An 18,356-nucleotide genomic window follows, 5' to 3' on the forward strand; every position below is an offset into this window, starting at 1 on the left:
TTATTTTTTATTTCGTATCTAAATCTAAATTAACATAATACTAAAACGACGCCGTTTCAAATCATAGTAATTGTGTCCACCAGAGAAGGGCGAAGCTGAGGGAGGAAAAGGCAAAAAGGGAGAAGGAAAGAGAGAGAAGGAGAATGGAGAACAGGGAAATACTGCGGGAATGGTTTGACCGAGTCGACTCGGAGAAAAATGGAAGCATAACAGCGCTCCAACTCAAGGTGGGTGGTTGATTTGTCCTCTGAATTCCAATTTTGAATACCAATTGTGATGGATCATAATTTTGTTTTGTTTGTTTTTTTAATCAGACAGCTCTAGCTGTGGGCAACCTGGAATTTCCCCTCTCAGTTGTTGAGCAGATGATCAGGTGAGCTCCCTTTTCTTCCCTATATTTATTAATTGCACTGCTCTTTTAATTTCATCGTTTGTTCTTTTTCTTTTCCCACACTATAGGATGTACGATTTCGACAGGAATGGTACGATGAGCTTTGAAGGTATGCCTGCCATTGCCACTACTATGCTTTCTACTCATTATCCTACCACTAATTCCATATGCAATTCCCATTTATCTCCCCGACGGATTTCTTTTTTCTTTTAGTCATCATTTTCCAAACTCTCTCTTCCTGTAGCTAAACAATATTTTTACACGCTTTTTTCTTTACCAATTCCGCACCAAATTTGAAATTCTGTGCATCCTACTTCTTAATTGCCTTTATATTTTAAGTCAAACCATTGTATCTTATCGCTCTCTCTGACCTATAAATTGCTTCTCTCAGAATTTGTTGCACTCAACAAGTTCCTTCTTAAGGTTAGTACTCTCACTTTTGGTAAATTAGTGTAGAATGTATGCCTCATGGCATATCTGTAATTTATTATTGCCTTTTGGCTTTCAAATCCCAAGACTTGTGAATGATCATGTTAACTTTTTCTCATAATGTATGTGCACCCTTGTCTGCATGGTATATCACGTTACAATCAGTAGTGTGTAGTTACACTTCTGATAGTTACCACGAGTATTCTTATTCTTAGTAAATGGCTTTGCAGGTTCAACATGCATTTTCTGATCTAGAGAGGTAATCTTTTTATTTTTATCTCCATCATGGTTATTCAGTTTCTTGTCATGTCTACTTTTTAAAGGTCCTTTCGGATATGATTTTTAGTTTTAAGTTTTGAAAATTTTAAAACTAAAACCCAGGTTTAAATTTTAAAATTTTTTGGTTTTCAATTTTTACATTTTAACCCCAAATCTTAAATTCAAACTTCAAAAATCACTTTTTACTTAATTTAAGCTTGTTTGTTGGTGGTGGGAGTAGGAGTAAGAGAAAGAGAGGCAAGAGTAGACTTATGGTAATAGAAACAATGTGGTGGGAGCATGCATGAGACTTATTATTGACTAAAATTTATTAAAAAATACAAAGAATATGTGAATTTCACTCTTAATTTAATAAGTTCCATTTATGTCTTTGTAGTTTCTAATAAAATTTGATCAATAAATGAGAATATGTTCTTAGCATTCCTCTAATAATGACAATGACTAGGATGGTGACATTGACAACTATGTAGCAACAGTAGTGGTGATTGTAATGGTGGTAGTCGTGATGGCAACTAGGAGTATATCAGTATAAATAAGTTGAGTATTTGAAATTCATGTTTGACTTGTGAATAAAGGAACGTTTAAGCTTAACTCATTTATCAAAATAAACTAAACTTAAAGCTTGAGTTTAACTCATTAGTTTATTTATGATTTAGTTTTATTTTTCTTTAATGAGTTTCTCTTTAAGTAAATCTTTATTTATTAACTAATATCTAGAGACACTAGTAAAGAGAGTAGATTGTATGACTCTTAAAAGGAGTCAAGAGAGACTCAAGGATTTTAGACAAAATTATTAAAAGAGACATTTTGATTAATTAGATTTTTAAAAATTTAGTTTTTTACCGAGCTCAATGACATCGTGTGATCCATATAATCGATCTCACCTAGTAAGATAAGGCTTGATTGTTGTATTAATTAATATTTAATAGACACTTTTGTACTAATAAGTAAAATAATAAGAAAATATTTTATATACAAGAGGATAACTTGATATTAGAACTGAAATTTTTTACCATGAAAATAGTAGAGTTCTTAAAAAAAATTATGATCATTTGCTTAAAATACAAGTCTTACAAAAAAAAATTATAATTATCTTACTATAGATATATACAAGTTGTTTATGAGTTATTAATGTGAAATTTGAAAAGCTTGAGTTTGACTCATTTAAATAATTAAGTCAAACTTAAAGTTTAAACTTGTTTATTTAGCTAAATAAACAAGTATTTAGTGAGCTGGGTTTAAACAATTCCCTAATAGCTCAGCTCATTTATACTTCAAGTGAAAATGATGGTGATAATAGTAACTATAATTCTTGTGATAAAGGTGGTGGCAGAGACAACAATAGTTATTGATTAGTAATGACAACCAGTTGCACTGTTGTGTGTCTTTTATAAGATATGAGAGCTGAGTATTCTTTTTTAACTAAAAACCAATTCGTTTTCAGTTTAAAAATTGATGTAAAATTATTTTGAAATTAAATTTAAAAACCAATTCAACTCTTTTTTAGCCAAACATATTTTATTTAAAAATTTGCATTTGAAAACTAAAAAGTCGCAGCCACACCAAACAGATCCTAAATAATTTCCTTTGCATTTACCTCTAGTGAGATTTAACTAAATGATGGATGACCTTTTGGAAAAGAAACTAATAATTTGAATGTTAATAAACCATGTGAGTAAGGTGGGTTTGAATCTTAATATTACTGGGGCCTATTACTTCCGAAGTCTCTAAAAACCTTTAGATGCGATAGAACACCAATAGATAGATTGGTGAATAGGATTAATAACACAAAATAGGCATAATACAGCAGTATTTGTTGCCCCAGTCATAGACTTCTACAGAGATGGATTCTCTGTCCAAATTACTAGGACACAACTCACATATATGCCTATTACACCATACTACGCATATATCTAATAATAGATAACTACTCCTATCTTCTGGACTTCTACCTAGAACTGCCAACAAAACTTTTATCATGTGACGTGCCCTCTTCTGGAGTACAATTTCCTGATGGGCAGTTTCTTCCTTGGTCATGGATTTAAAAATGGATCCTTTCCTGCCCCGCTTGAACCTAAATGTGTCAGAGGAAACTGTCTCCATGATCAAGTCTTTTGTGCAAGTATAATTCTGTGTGTATATGATAGGGCCCAAGATGAAGATGGGCCAAGGGAAGCTTTAGTCCAAGATGAGGTTGCTAGACCTAAGTCATGGAAAGTGTATTTTCGTAAGAGAAAGAAAAAGATGATGGGTGCTGAGTTGGCACAGAATTAGTTGGGGTAAGGAGTGTGTGGGTGATTACATAGTGGGGGGAGAGAATGAAGAGGGTATCTTTTTGGGTATTATCTTTTTTGTTAGGATGGAGAGCCACCGAGTTCTCTATAGGAACTATAGCTCTGGGTAGTGGAAGAATACATTTCTCCTCTATAATTTTCCTTTACAATCTCATAACACACATACTTGTTCTTTGCTCTAGCGTTTTTGCTTGCCATTTCTTGTTTTTTTTCTATTTTCTGATTACAGGTCTGTATATATCAAAACACATTTCATTCAAATGCTTCACTACCTTGTAGTCTAAGCTATATTTGAGCTCTTGGTTGGACTTTAGATATCAAGCAATGTTTGCTTTGTTGGTTTTTCCATTAGGGAGGATGAACCATAACACTTGTTGTTGGGTTCATTGATGCAGGGGTCGTGGTTTTCTTGTACCCGATGATGTATTTGAGGTATACTTTAAGAATTATTCCAGCAATATTCTAAATTATACATGTACTTACTGTTACTAAATACTAATTTAGTCCATCCAGTTGAGCTATAGTTCTTACTATATAGACAAAATGTTAAGTTCCTTTGTTGTTGTATATTGTTGGGTGTTCTCCGCATAGACTGGTGTCCTTGCATTATCTACTGTTTTTATTCCAGGATATAAGAATATTGAGAGTCTACACAACTCTGCTTATACAAGTTAAGATTCTCTCATGCAGCTCATCTTGATGAATTTCTAAATATGTTTCCAGGCTTTGGTAAAAATTGGTTTCATGCTGGATTCTCCTGCTTTTTACTCTGTCTGTGAGGTAAAACGTCTTTATAAATTTAGATATGAACTAAATTTATGCTGGAGAAGTTGTGCACACAATCAATGGTTATAGTAAAAAATTTGGCAAGATTCTTGTTTACTCTAGCATCTATTTCCTAATTTCTTTGGATAATAGATTGAAGATATATTACTATTAGTAGTGAGTTGGAGAATTCAATAATGCAGTGTTTGGCATATAATTTATTTTTCATTGTCTCACCATTTTTTGCTGCCTAGCGTATACTTCAGGTGGCCATTCATCTATTCAACATTACAATTCAGAAAAGCATGCCAAATTATTTCTCTTTGTTTCTTCTCAGAGCTTTGATCGAAGTAAAAATGGGAGGTTTCAGCTGGATATCTTCATATCAATCTGTATATTCTTACAATCAGCTCGGTATGTTCACACTTCATACAAAATCCTGGCAAGCCACAAGTTTCTAACAGGGCCCCAGTTTTTCCAACCCAGTGTCGAACTTTCATTTTATCATTCATTACAATATCATAATAAGGACCCCTCATTATTTCTTGCAGGAATCTGTTTAATTCATTTGATATAGCGAAACATGGCAGAGTTACTCTTGATCTGAATCAGTTTGTCTATTGTAGTAAGTACACACTGAGCTACCTTATATAATTATCCATAGTTAAATGACCTATCAGACGTTAGCTACAAACCAATTACCAATTTGGTGTTAGTTTAACAAAAATGTTTATCTTGATGTGGTTGCATTTTGCCATGCTGGCAAAAACAATCAATTTTCTTTAGTTTTTTAAAAATCTTCACAAAATTCATAAGAGTGCACCTAATTACAGTCTCTCATAATATTTAAATAAAATTCTGTTGTGTACAATTCAATCGGACTTGGTTGAACAGTCCAGCCCTTGATGCTTTGTTTTGAGGAACAGGGAATCACTGTGTTAGAGACAAATTTCCAGAGGGTTTAAAAGTTTATAAAAAGCAACAGTTTAGGAAAGGTGTTAGGAAATAGATTAGCTTTCTATTATTAATTTCTGTTTTTATTTCTGTTATTATATTTCGGTTATGATTTTTATCTTTCTATTAGGAGTAGTTGAAATAAGGTTATGGTAGATAGGAAGGACAGCGTGTATTATTTTGTGAATAGGGTAACTGAGCGGCTTGAGAGCTCAAATATTCAGGGTGCTTTTGTTCGACTGAGCCTATTCAATACACATTCTATCATTCAGAATTCATATTCTATCATTTTGGTATCAAAGCTCTATCCTGGGGTGCGAAGATGCCTTTTTGTTGAACAATGGAGTCTAAACGTTTGGAGCGTGTGGAGAAGACGTTGGAAGAGCTGCTGCAGCCAAGGTAGTTAAAATCGGGATTTTACTTCAAATCGTTAAGGGAAGTAAAAATCGTAAATCGAATCGTAAGATTTTACAAAAATTATATATACATGAATATAAGTTTATATTCTGCATATAAAATAGCTGAAATTAAAAAATATATATTAAATCACTAAAAGTACTCAAATAATCCGTATTCCATAAGAAAGCTATCAAGCATAATCCATAATGTAACAAATTAACAACCCAAAATATCCAAATCACCATGTTTTTGGTAAATTATAAAGCACAAACACCAAAATAGCATAAAAACTACAAACTAGTAATATTCTAAGATGTCTAATTTAACAATTGTGCCACATTAAAATCATAAAGATCCACCATATTGTATTCATCTTCATCTCCATCAACTTCATTATCCAAATTTAGCATATCAACATCATTCTCAACAACATTGTTTCCATCTTAGTTTTGGGCTAAGGTCTCATCTCCATCCAAGTCCAAATTGTGTGCATCCAAATCCAACCCTTCAATATCTCCAACATCATTTTCTGCAATCCACTCATCATCAGATGAAACATCATCAAGATCTAACTCACGAGCTCTCCTAAGTTGCTTCTTTTTTACTAATTTTGAATTAGCCATAACAAAGACAACATCATTCATTGTCTTTTGCTTCAAACGATTTCTCCTTTTGGTATGGACCTAAACACATTAAATTATGTATAAGCAATATGTAAGCTTGTAGAATGTAGATAATTGAAAACAACTTTACTAAAAATGTTACCATCTCAAATGCACTCCAATTACGTTCACATCCAGAGGAACTACATGTTAAACTTAATACACGAATGGCAAATTTTTGAAGCTCTGGATGTTCATCTCCATATGACTCCCACCAATCAGTTGGATTCTTTTTCAGAAGTGTTGCTCTAGCTAAGGGACTACCGAAAAACATTTGCTGATTCTTGAAATCATCAATTTGAACATCAATTTTGGCCTGTTCCTCAATATCGGGCACCATCCTTGCCATACAATCATACAGTCCTCGTTTAACTTCAAGATCAACTTTAAATCCAGGACTATAATGTAACTGTGGGTTGAGAAAATAGCCAGCAGCATGTAAAGGCCTATGAAGTTGTTTGTCCCATCTATTATCAATAATATTCCATAGAGGCATGTAACTAAAAAATAAATAAAATAGGTTAATCTTTTAAAAATGAATAAAAGACTACTAAATTTTAGGGATTATCTAAATTTGATAGATAATCAATTACCTTTTCTTGACACCATTAAAAGCTATATTGATAGCCTCTTTAGCTTGGTCCATTGCCTCATAAACAAAGCCCATGGCTGGCTTCTCATCTGAATTAACCAAACGAAGGACTTTAATTAAAGGATATGCACCATTTAAACAAATTAGAACATTCTTCCAAAACCCATTGTCCAAAACAACTTCCTTTACCAAATTTCCCTCTCTTGTCCTAGAAAACTTACTGGACTTCCATTCTTCACACGAGAACATTCTTAAAAGAGCTCCTTTGTTCTCATGAAGGCATCCCAAAGTTAAATATGAAGTGGCAAATCGAGTGATACCTGGTCTCACCAAGTCTTTTTCTTTTGTAAAGCGTTGTAATAATGAAATGAGAGAAGTCCTTGAATAAATATAAGTTGTAATTTTTCTGCCCTTTGGAATTGTTTCCTCATGGAGGGGTATTTTTTTCTCAAAATCTTCAAGCATTAAATCAATGCAATGTGCAGCACAAGGAGTCCAGTATAAATTCTTCCTTTTCTCCATTAACATCTCCCCAGCAGCTTTATAATTTGCTGCATTATCAGTTACAATTTGCACTACGTTTTCCTAACCAATCTCTTCCACAACTTCATCAAGCATCATAAATATTTTATCAGCTGTTTTGGTAATGTAGGAAGCATCAATTGACTTCAAAAACACTGTACCTTTCGGGCTGTTCACTAAGAAATTCAGAATGGTTCTTCTCCTTTTATCAGTCCACCCATCTGTCATTATTGTGCAGCCAGCACTCTTCCAAACAGCTTTATGTTCTTCAATAACTTCCATTGTCATTTGCACTTCTTGCTTCAAATACTTCACTCTAATCTCATGATAAGAGGGTGGCTTAAATCCTGAACCATGTTGTGCAATTAACTCACATGGCAGGAAATTCTTCACTTCTTGCCACATTGAAAGCTATGGCATTGTTGTAGAAAAATCTTGCAATTGCTTGACATGCATCCTCTCTTATACCCTTCTTGAATATGCTGTTTATTGTGGCCTGTGAACCTACACCCCTTTTCTTGCAAAGCTGTCCGATCCTAGCACTCTCAATTTCATCACATTCAATGGCTTTTCTCTTTTCACCAATTTCCAAAGAGCCATTTCTGTTAGCTGTTTTTTTCATCAAGGAAGTAATAATCTCCATCATCTCTTTATTCACATCATCAGGAACAAATTTGCAAGCTTCAACATTTTGATTTGTTTTAGCCAAGTGGTGTTTTAGGCGATAAACCCCTCCATTGAATACCTTTTGGCAGAATTTGCATTGAATCTTCACAGTTCCTTGAACTGAAATTCCATACTTCCATCCCACATCAGCCTTGTTTCCACGGGCATTTTGGGGAACCAATCGTTGAGGCACGCTTGAAGAGCCCATAGCAGTGGAGCTGTCGGTTGCAGTTGGGAGTGACCCAGAAAAGCCACCACTTGAGGTTTGACCACCAGCCATTTTTTATGCCATTCTCAGACAAGATGAAAAAAAAAACAGAGGAGGAAGAAGAAACTAGCAAGTCGTTGTCAGCTTGTTCCCTTGAGTTTAGGGTTCCATGATGAAAACAAAGAAATATGAGAAGAAAATAGCAACCAAGTAGAAGTGGCGCAGACCGGCAGACAAAACCAGAGAGATCGCAGAGAAAAAATGAAGCACCACGAGGAAGAAGAAGTTGTCGCTTTGGGTTCATTGGGTTCGCTGAAGAAAAAAGAGGGATTTAGTGTCGGGGGGTTTCTTTCGCGCCTAAATAAAACATTGGGTTGGGCTCGGGTTAAAAAATTGGGTTGGGCTCGGTTATAAAAATTTTGGGTCAAAATCTGCACCGACCCGCAATTTACTGCATCGAAATCAAATCGGGATTTAACCGATTTTACGGTTCAAATCGCGATTTCACTGCGATTCCACTCTCTCCCGATTTTCGCTCCGATTTGCATCGTTTGGCTGACCCAAATCGTAAAATCTTACGATTTTACGATTCAACTCCCGATTTTGACTACCATGGCTGCAGCGAATGACTATGTGGGGCCGATCGCGCCATCGTGACCGCACACCACCCAGTGCTGTCCGCCACCAATCTGCAGGAAGGTGGAGACCCACATCCAGATCAGAGGTCTCAGCCTCCCCCGACTCCCACCACCGACAATCATCCCTGTTCCCTCGCAAACCTAAAGATTCTTCTAAATGCCGGCACAACCATTCCTCGTTTTGAGACCGCCGACGCTACAACTCCCCTCTTGACTGTGATCGGAAAATCTAACTTCTGATTTTTTTCGGCGACAACCCAGTTAGCAGGTTGGTGAAGATTGAGAGGTACTTCACCCTCTAATGCATAGCGGGTGATGAGCGCCTCGACATGGTGCTTCTCGCTTTGGAAGGAGCGGCTCTGAACTGGTTTTACGCTTGGGAGGAGCATACGACGGTCCCTTCGTGGCGCCAGTTCAAAAGCGCGTTGCTAGGTTGCTACCAACCAAGCGCGAGTAGGGACCCCTTTGGAGCACTGTTCCGCCTAAGACAGACCGACTCTGTGCAAGAATACATAGAGGAGTTCGAGAAACTCTCGCGACCTCTTAAGCATCTTGACATGGAGGTGCAGATCGAAGTCTTCTTCAACAGACTCAAAGAGGAGATCGGTGAGGAGCTTGGAGCTGGAGTCGTTGATGGTGATGAAGTATAAGGCCATCCTTTTGGAAGAGAGAAACCAAGCTTGGAGAAATAACCAAGTCGCCCAATGGGCTAAAGGGGCCAGCACCAGTAGGCGCAATAGCTCGCCCTACTCAAAACCGAGACAGACAATAGCTAGAGCTTGGCCCAATAACACCATGAGGGACTCGCAACCCAAACGAGACCCACCACATAATACCCAGCCGCGACCACGATTATCTCAAGCCGAAATCCATGATTGAAATCTTCGAAGACTGTGCTACAAGTGTGGGGATCCATGGAACAAGGAGCATGTGTGCAAGTACAGACACTTTCGGCTCGAGCTAGTGGAAGGAAGTGAAGGCAAAGGGTCGGGGGAGGAAGGAGACGAGACTCGGGTAGAAGAAGAAGAAACACCTCCCCTAGAAACCAGACTTCGCGTACTGAAGATCTCACTGCAAAGCTTGAAGGGGTTCACTAACAAGAAGTCTTTCATGGTGCGGGGGAGCCTTCAGGGCCGCAACATCACTATTCTAGTGGACTGTGGCGCTGAGGTAAATTTCCTGCACACAGCATTGGTAAAGCAGTTGAGGCTAAAGGTGACAGAGACTCCAGAATACAGAATGGAGCTGGGAACAGGAGCATAGCACCAGAGTATAGGAGTGTGTAAAAGAGTTGAGCTCAAGTTACAAGGAGTGACAATAATACAAACATTTTTCCTCATCAAACTGGAAAGTGTGGATGTGGTACTAGGTATGGACTGGTTGCAAAGTTTGGGGACAATCACAACAAACTTCTCTCAGCTCTACATTAGGTGGCACCAGGGCGCAGAAATCCTGATGATACAGGGAGACCCATCTCTGAGCAAGAAAGGGGCCACGTTCAAGACGACCTTGAAGGCACTGAAAGAGGAAGGCAAAGTTGTTTTGGTAACCCCAGTGGAGCCTCAACCCGAAGAAGAAACCTCACAAAAGATACTCGAACCCATGAGTGAGCTGCTCAATGAGTTTACCCCCTACAAGGAGATGCAATCATGTTATAATCCTAAAGGAGGGAGCTTCCTTAACAAATATCAGGCTGTTACCCTCCTTCCCAGAAAAATGAGATTGAGAAGATTGTGGATGAGATGTTAGAGACTGGCATCATCAAGCCTAGTATCAGCTCGTACTCAAGCTCCGTGTTGTTGGTAAAGAAGAAAGATGGAGGGTAGAGGTTTTGCGTTGACTACTGAGCCCTGAACGCCATCACAAGGCCAAACAAGTTTCCCATTCCAGTCATAGAAGAGTTGTTAGACGAGTTGGGTGAAGCTAAGATCTTTACTAAGCTGGACTTAAAATATGGGTACCACTAGATTAGGATGAAAGAAGATGACATTGAAAAGACAGCCTTCCGAACGCACGCGGGGCATTATTAATTCTTGTTAATGCCCTTCGGGTTAACCAGTGCCCCTTCCACGTTTCAATCCCTCATGAATCAAATACTCCAAGCCCACTTGAGAAGGTTTGCGTTAGTTTTCTTCGATGACATACTAATCTACAGCAAGACCAAGGAAAAGCATGTAAGGCAAGTAAGGGAGGTGCTGGAACTATTGAGACAACTAGCTGTATATCAACCAGAAAAAATGTTGTTTTATGGTAGCTAAGTTGGAATACTTAGGGCATCTTATCTCTAAAGAGGGAGTAGAGGCTGATCCAGGAAGATTAAAGCCATAATTAACTGGCCTGCACCGCGAGACATGAAAGGATTAAGGGGATTTTTGGGCCTAACCAGACACTACAGAAGATTTGTGAATAATTACAGGAAGCTAGCTTGGCCTCTCACAACGTTGTTGAAGAAGGATGGATTTTGTTGGAGCATGGAAGCTTGACAGCTTTCGAAACTGAAGAAGTCCATGACTTCCTTACCCGTGCTAGCAGCCCCCAGCTTTGAAAAGGAATTTGTGTTGGAAACCGATGCTTAAGGAACATGATTAGGGGCTGTCTTGATGCAAGAGGGAAAGCCTATTGCTTTCTGGAGTCATACACTCTCAAGCAGAAACCAAATGAAATCTGTGTATGAGAGGGAGTTAATGGCAATTGCTCTCGCAGTACAAAGATGGAAGCACTACTTGCTTGGAAGGAAATTCACGGGGTACATGGACCAAAAATCTCTTAAATTTATAATTGATCAACAAGTATTAGGTGAAGGGCAGCAAAGATGGATATTTAAACTCATGGGCTTTGAGTTCGAAATCAAATACAAAGTTGAAAAGGAAAATCGAGTTGCAAATGCGCTTTCCCAGAAGCTTTAGCTGGCGGCCCTTTCTACGATTACCTCCCAAGAATGGGCAGGGTTAGAAGAAGAGATCAGAAGGGATGAGAAGCTAATAGACATCATACAAAAGATTATACAAGGGGAGCCTTCAGCCAGCAACTATGAGCTAAAAAATGGAAGGCTTTTCCATAAAGGAAAGCTAGTACTCCCTAAGCATTCTCCCCGGATTTCACTACTACTCCAACAGTTTTATGATTTTGCCATAGGGGGCCACTCAGGATTTTTCAGAACCTACAAGAGGATTGCAAGCTTGGTTTGCTGGAAAGGAATGAGGAAGACTATTCAAGAGTATGTGGCCGCTTATGATACTTGCAACCGGAATAAGTACCAGACTTTAAGCCCGGCTAGACTCTTGCAGCCCTTGCCGATTCCATAACAAGTTTGGGACGATATTTCCATAGATTTCATTGGAGGACTACCGAAGTCATAGGGCTAGGATACTATCCTAGTGGTGGTAGACAGCTGACTAAGTACAGTCACTTCATTTGCTTAGCTTGCCCCTACACAACTAAAGACGTGGCTGATTTGTTCAACAAAGAGGTGGTGAAGTTGCATGGATTCCCAGCCTAAATTATTTCAGATAGAGATAGAGTCTTTATGAGCTCCTTTTGGAAGGAGTTATTCAAGGCAGCAGGGATCAAACTAAGGTTCAGTTCAGCATACCATCCACAAATAGATAGCCAAACGGAAGTAACAAATAGGTGCTTGGAGGCTTATTTGAGGTGTTTTTCCAGCACTAAGTTGAAGCAATGGGCTAGATGGTTGAGTTGGGCTAAGTTGTGGTTTAACACCACATATCACAGCTCAACAAGAACTACCCCCTTCAAGGCATTATATGGTAGAGACCCACCGGCTATCATGCAAGGGGAGGTTGGTGCATCAGCAGTGGAGGAGGTTAACTCGGCTCTAGCGGAAAGAGATCGCATCCTCAGAGATTTAAAGTGGCAGCTGAATAGGGCACAAGAAAAGGAGAGAAATGGAGCTTGAAGTAGGAGAAATGGCTTACTTAAAGATCCAGCCTTACAGGATGAAGACTCTAGCCACCAAAACCAATCAAAAGTTCAGCCCTAGATACTACGGCTCCTACAAGGTGATGGAGAAAATTGGCGAGGTTTCCTACAAGCTAGAACTACCAGAAGACACAAGAATACATCCTGTTTTTCATATTTCTCTGCTAAAAAAATGTGTGGCAACCGGAGTAAGGAGCCAACCCCTACCCCCAGTCTTAATGAAAACTGGGAGTTGCTAGTACAACCCAAAGAAGTCTAGGCAGTAAGGACCAACGGCCAAGGAGACACGGAACTGCTGATTAGGTGGAAGAACTTGCCAGATCATGAGAGCACGTGGGAGGTTGCTGAAGACATTCAGATAGCATTTCCAGCATTTCACCTTGAGGACAAGGTGGTTGCTCAAGAGGGGAGTGTTGTTAGAGACAAATTTTCAGAGGGTTTAAAAGTTTATAAAAGGCAACAGTTTAGGAAAGGTGTTAGAAAATAGACTAGCTTTCTATTATTAATTTCTATTTTTATTTCTGTTATTATCTTTCGGTTATGATATTTATCTTTCTATTAGGAGTAGTTTAAATAAGGGTTATGGTAGATAGGAAGGACAGCATGTATTATTTTGTGAATACGCAATTGAGCCGCTTGAGAGCTCAAATATTTAGGGTGCTTTTGTTCGACTGCGCCTATTCAATACACATTCTATCATTCAGAATTCATATTCTATCACACTGATGATGCTTTTTGTGATTTTGTTGTATACATTAAAACAAAGTGACCTGCCATTTGAAATGCAATTAAAAAGGTAGAAAGGTCCATTCTTGGAATACGTTAAGTGTTTGTTCTGCCATAGTTTTGCATAAATCTGACATGGTGCACTCTTATGTCATGGACCAGCAGCAATGCCCATGTGGCAAAAAAGCAACTCCTCTGGAGTGAATAGTTTCGAAAGAATCCCAATGTGCTAGTTTACTTTCCAATTAACATCAAGTTGGTCATTGACCCAACTATCCATTTCACGTTGTATTACTCAACATTGTGCAGGCTGGTTTAGGATTTTGAGGGGTAGAAGTAGAAAGTAATGCATTTTTCCTGGCTCAACAGATTAGCCCAGCTGTCCATGCTATTGGACCGCTCCTGCTTTATTTCGTTGCAGCCATTGTTCTTATGGATATATGGATTAATCCATTTAGATTTGCATTTGGTTTGGCACATTGCCTTTATATGAACTCGACATGGTAAATTCTAATTTTCTAATTTATTGTTTTTCCTCTCTGCTTTTACTTCCTGCCCAGCTGCCAATTGTAGAATATGATATGACTATATGACGGCTTGGGATGAGGATTCACAAAGACTGCAATTTGTAAAATATGTAAAATACATCTTAGGGCCAGTTAGATTGTGATGATGTATAAGATGAAAACAACATTTTGAGTTTGGATACTATTTTCCATTTGTCTGCAAAATACTGTGGATTCACAAAGACTGCAATTTGTAAAATATGTTAAATACATCTTAGAGCCAGTTAGATTGTGATGATGTATAACATGTAAAAAACATTTTGGGTTTGAATACTATTTTCCATTTGTCTGCAAAATACTATGGATCTCTTTTTTTTTTATATTGTAACTTTATTGATAAAACTTAAATTGTTATAAAACTCAATTATATGATAAGAACTTTTTATGGTCGAGGTTGGAGTTAATCATGTAACTCAGCTAGTTTTCGGTGTAATCAGATGTTGTATGCAAACACGAATACAATACCAATTGCGCACGCAGGGGCGGCAGGGCTTCTACATTGTTTCAGAAGAAACGTACGGTAATATTAAAGCTGCCAGATCTTTTATTTTAAACCACCATCGTGGTTGCTACCTGTTCGCACCTTAAAGAGTTAAAGCTAAATGTTCAAAAGGAAGAAACATCGACATTTTAAGTTGTTTATCATAGCCATTTCCCTTTTCTTTCTCTGTTGTTTATACAACTCTTCTTTTCCTTCATTTCTTATTTTCTTATATTTTTTTCCCAAGTTTCTCTTACACCCATTGACTATAAAAGATTTAAGTTACGTTCCTAAACATTGATTCCTGCCTACTTTGGGTTTAGGATTGTCAAAATTAGAGTTAATGGTAATGGGTATTACTAAACAATAATGAGAAAGTTAAATATTAGATTTTCCTGCTACTCATATTGACTTCTCAGTCTTTTCGAATAATCCAAGGTTCAATTTAACTTACAAAATTATCCAAAAATTCCTAAAGTATTAATAATTCAAATAAAATTCTAAAAATTGTTTACATACTTTTAGTTTATATTATGACATTCATGAATAAAATTAAGGACTTATAAGTAGGGATAGAAACAGGCCAAGTAAGGCCAGACTTTATTCTAAACAGGCCTGACCTGTAACATAATTATTAGGCCTAAGCCTGACCTGTTACCTGTTAAAGGCTTTATTTTAGGCCTGACTTGACCTATTTAAGTGGCCTGACCTGACCTGTCCTGAAACATGTTAACGAAGCTTGTTAAAAAAAAAATATTAATAAAAATATAAATATTTTATTATTAGATTAGTTTATACATTTTTCTAATTTCTATCTATGTTCTTAATAATTATTAAATAATTATAATAATATTTATATAATTTTATAAATAATTTTTAAAATATTATTTAAGTATTAATTATAAATATTTTATATTAATAAAATTTATATTTATATTTTTTTATTTATTTTTTAAAATTATATAAATAATAAATATTTTAGTTTTATTTTAGAAACATATTTTATTTATTTAAAGACATCTTATATTCAACAAATAAAGTTATAGTAAATACATAAAATTGATAAAAAAAAATAACATTCACACAGTTTGTTGAATCAATTAAAAGAAAATTATATGTTTTAAAAAAAAATTTAAACTTACTGTAACATATATATATATATATATATATAATGACAATAATAATAACTATTAAATTAAAAAAATAATTACAAAAAATAACACTTATAAAATTTATTGAATCAGCTAAAAAAATTATTATATTTTAAAAAGTAAATAAATATCGTCATTATAAAAATTGTAGATGATAAATACTTATATTATAAAATTCATAGATACACAAAAATAACATATGAGCATAGGAAGAATTATTAAAATTTATATTTAAATTAAAATAATTTATATTTCTAAATTTTTATCTTAATTAAAAAATATGTGATAAAACTTAATATACAAATTTCAACTTAATGTACTATATATGTATAAAATGAAAACAATAACAACTATTAAATTAAAAAATAATTACAAAATATTTAATTTTATTTATCTCATTAATTTGTTATTTTAAATTAACAAATAAATGTAAAATTAAATACACTATAATATTAATGTAATATAGAAAATATTACTGATACAATAAATTAAAACACATACTTATAAATTACATATAAATTGATAAATTGACTAATAATTTAATTAAAACATGTGCAAGTTATAAAAATATATATTATTATATAATTTATTTATAATTATATTATTTATATTATTTGTTACATGGTCTGATTATATATATATATATATATATATATTAATATATATATTATAATAAGTTTTTTATTTTATTTTGTTATCATTTTTTTTATAAATTTTTACTTTCAAATAAAATATAATTCAGATTTAAGCAATCTCTATTTATTATAAATAAAAAGAATTATAACATAATATATTAATATAATAATTAAATAATTAAATTAATAATAATAAAATTAAGAGTATAAAAAATATGTTAATATAATTTTATTATTTTATTTCATTTAGTTTTGATTATGTCTTATTCTTATTCAAAGACTTAACTATTTTTTAAATTGTTTAAATATAATAATTTATTATTAAATAAATTTATTATTTAAAAAGTGTAATCATGTATAAATATTTTTAATTTTTAATATAATATAATTTCTGTTTATTATAATTATAAATAAATAAAATTATAAAATAATATATTAATTTAATAATAACAGAATTAAGAATATAAAAATATATTATTAAATAACTTTATTATTTAAATATATTTTGATAGCTCTATTTTTAAATTATATAATATATATATATATATATTTATTTATTTATTTATACAGGCTGGCCTGTCAGGCTTAAAAAACTTTATAAACAGCTCAGGTCTGACTTATTTACTTAAACAGGCTTTAAAAAAGGTCTGAGCTTGATTTGTTTATTAAAAAGTTCAGGTTAGGCAGGCCTAAATTAGGCCAGGCCACAGCTCCTGTCAGGCGACTTGACCTGTTTCCATCTCTACTTATAAGTTTAATAACAATATAAATAATGACTATATAATTTAAATTTATCATTGTAGCACTTCATATATAATTCATTATAGCTGACTTTTATGTTTTGTAAATGAATGACGATTTTAGATATTTTTGTGAGAAGAAAAATGTTTCAAATTTTTTTCTTAAATGTTAATTACTATGAGATAAATACTCTCAATTCAATTATTCTTAAGGTTTTTATCCAACATGGAGGAATTAATAAAAAAATAAATTTGTTATTATACACCAAATCTGACTCGATTATTGATAAAATGAATAAAATATGCTTTCTTTTTAAATCTTTTAAATCTAAAATATACTTTTAGTTTTTAATGTGTAGTTATTTATTGTTCTTTCTTGTTCACCTAGTATTTTGTGGCTTGATAAAATTTGTTTAACTAGCTCTTTTATTTATTTTTCTCCAAGATTTAAAAGTTGTTAATGTTAGTGTATATTTTAAGAGTCTTTATGTTATGAACATTCGTTAATATATCATAACTATTTTTTTAATAAATTGAGACAATTCATATTTATATATATTTTTAAAAATATAATAATGTCTTTAGAATTTTAAATATAACTTTTTACTTTAGCAACTAAATAATTTGATCATAAAATCTTACTAAGGGTTATTTTTAAACTATTCTTACTCAAATATTAATATTAAAAAAAATATTATGTTGAGACTAGTACATGAATGGATTGATCATGAAAAAATGAGATATAAAGTTCTTATATTGATAAACATTAGGAAAAATGTTGTATTAAATTGTCCACTATGGGATTGTAACATGAATCATTGCATAAGTGCCTTAAGTAATTTTTAATGTAATTGTAGTATATGAAATCATTTAACCCGAAGTCACTACAATTTTTTCATGAATTCTATAATTTTATCTCATCAAAAGTGATTATAAAGTTAAAAATTAGACATATAATAAATTATATAAAAAAATGTGAGTGATATAAATGAAATTAGTTTCTATTATATAATATGAGTAATATCTACAAAGCTTTTTTTTTATAGGGTTAGACTATAAATTATATGATTATACTTGTTAAAACAAACAGAAAATATTTATTTTAAGAAAGTATGCTCAGATATCAAAAAATAATATTGAATTTTATAAAATAACACATTTCATATCTTGTACTTACATGTATAAAAATCATGTTAGTTTAATAACATTTTTAATACTTTAAAATAATGATGTATTGCTAGATATTGTTCATTATTTTTTATATTAAACAAATTTTATGTTAAACAAAATATTAAAAGAACTTTAAATCACACTCAAAG

General features: G+C 34.0%; 2 protein-coding genes across 4 annotated transcripts; one reads left to right on the forward strand and one right to left on the reverse strand.

The window, feature by feature from the left end:
- The first annotated feature begins 17 nt into the window (after positions 1-17).
- Positions 18-14,913, forward strand: LOC113866014 (sorcin-like). Of its 3 annotated transcripts, none has more exons than XM_027500890.1 (10): positions 18-227; positions 315-373; positions 460-500; positions 783-814; positions 1,051-1,079; positions 3,789-3,825; positions 4,117-4,173; positions 4,496-4,572; positions 4,710-4,783; positions 14,468-14,913. In XM_027500890.1, the coding sequence occupies exons 1-10, from the start codon at positions 144-146 to the stop codon at positions 14,581-14,583; spliced, it is 606 nt and encodes a 201-aa protein (XP_027356691.1). In that variant the 5' UTR covers positions 18-143; the 3' UTR covers positions 14,584-14,913. The 3 variants fall into 3 exon arrangements, with proteins under 3 accessions (XP_027356691.1, XP_027356693.1, XP_027356692.1); XM_027500891.1 differs by lacking the exon at positions 14,468-14,913 and adding an exon at positions 14,025-14,349 and having other exon boundaries at positions 70-227; XM_027500892.1 differs by lacking the exons at positions 4,117-4,173; positions 14,468-14,913 and adding an exon at positions 14,025-14,186.
- LOC113866016 lies at positions 6,901-8,250 on the reverse strand. Its single transcript, XM_027500893.1, has one exon. It carries the CDS (start codon positions 8,231-8,233, stop codon positions 7,658-7,660), a length of 576 nt encoding a protein of 191 aa, XP_027356694.1. The 5' UTR covers positions 8,234-8,250; the 3' UTR covers positions 6,901-7,657.
- Positions 14,914-18,356: the final 3,443 nt, after the last annotated feature.

The sequence above is a fragment of the Abrus precatorius genome, unplaced genomic scaffold (genome assembly GCF_003935025.1).
Source record: "Abrus precatorius isolate BTA unplaced genomic scaffold, Abrus_2018 Scaffold4, whole genome shotgun sequence".
NCBI classification, from domain to species: Eukaryota; Viridiplantae; Streptophyta; class Magnoliopsida; order Fabales; family Fabaceae; genus Abrus; species Abrus precatorius.

What these genes read in the sequence shown, in the direction of transcription:
- LOC113866014 (XM_027500890.1), top strand. Translation starts at nt 144, where the DNA reads ATGGAGAACAGGGAAATACTGCGGGAATGGTTTGACCGAGTCGACTCG. An exon ending in GTTGTTGAGCAGATGATCAG is followed by an intron (nt 374 to 459) that starts GTGAGCTCCCTT and finishes CCCACACTATAG; the next exon opens with GATGTACGATTTCGACAGGA. An exon ending in TACCCGATGATGTATTTGAG is followed by an intron (nt 3,826 to 4,116) that starts GTATACTTTAAG and finishes ATATGTTTCCAG; the next exon opens with GCTTTGGTAAAAATTGGTTT.
- LOC113866016 (XM_027500893.1), bottom strand. Translation starts at nt 8,233, where the DNA reads ATGGCTGGTGGTCAAACCTCAAGTGGTGGCTTTTCTGGGTCACTCCCA.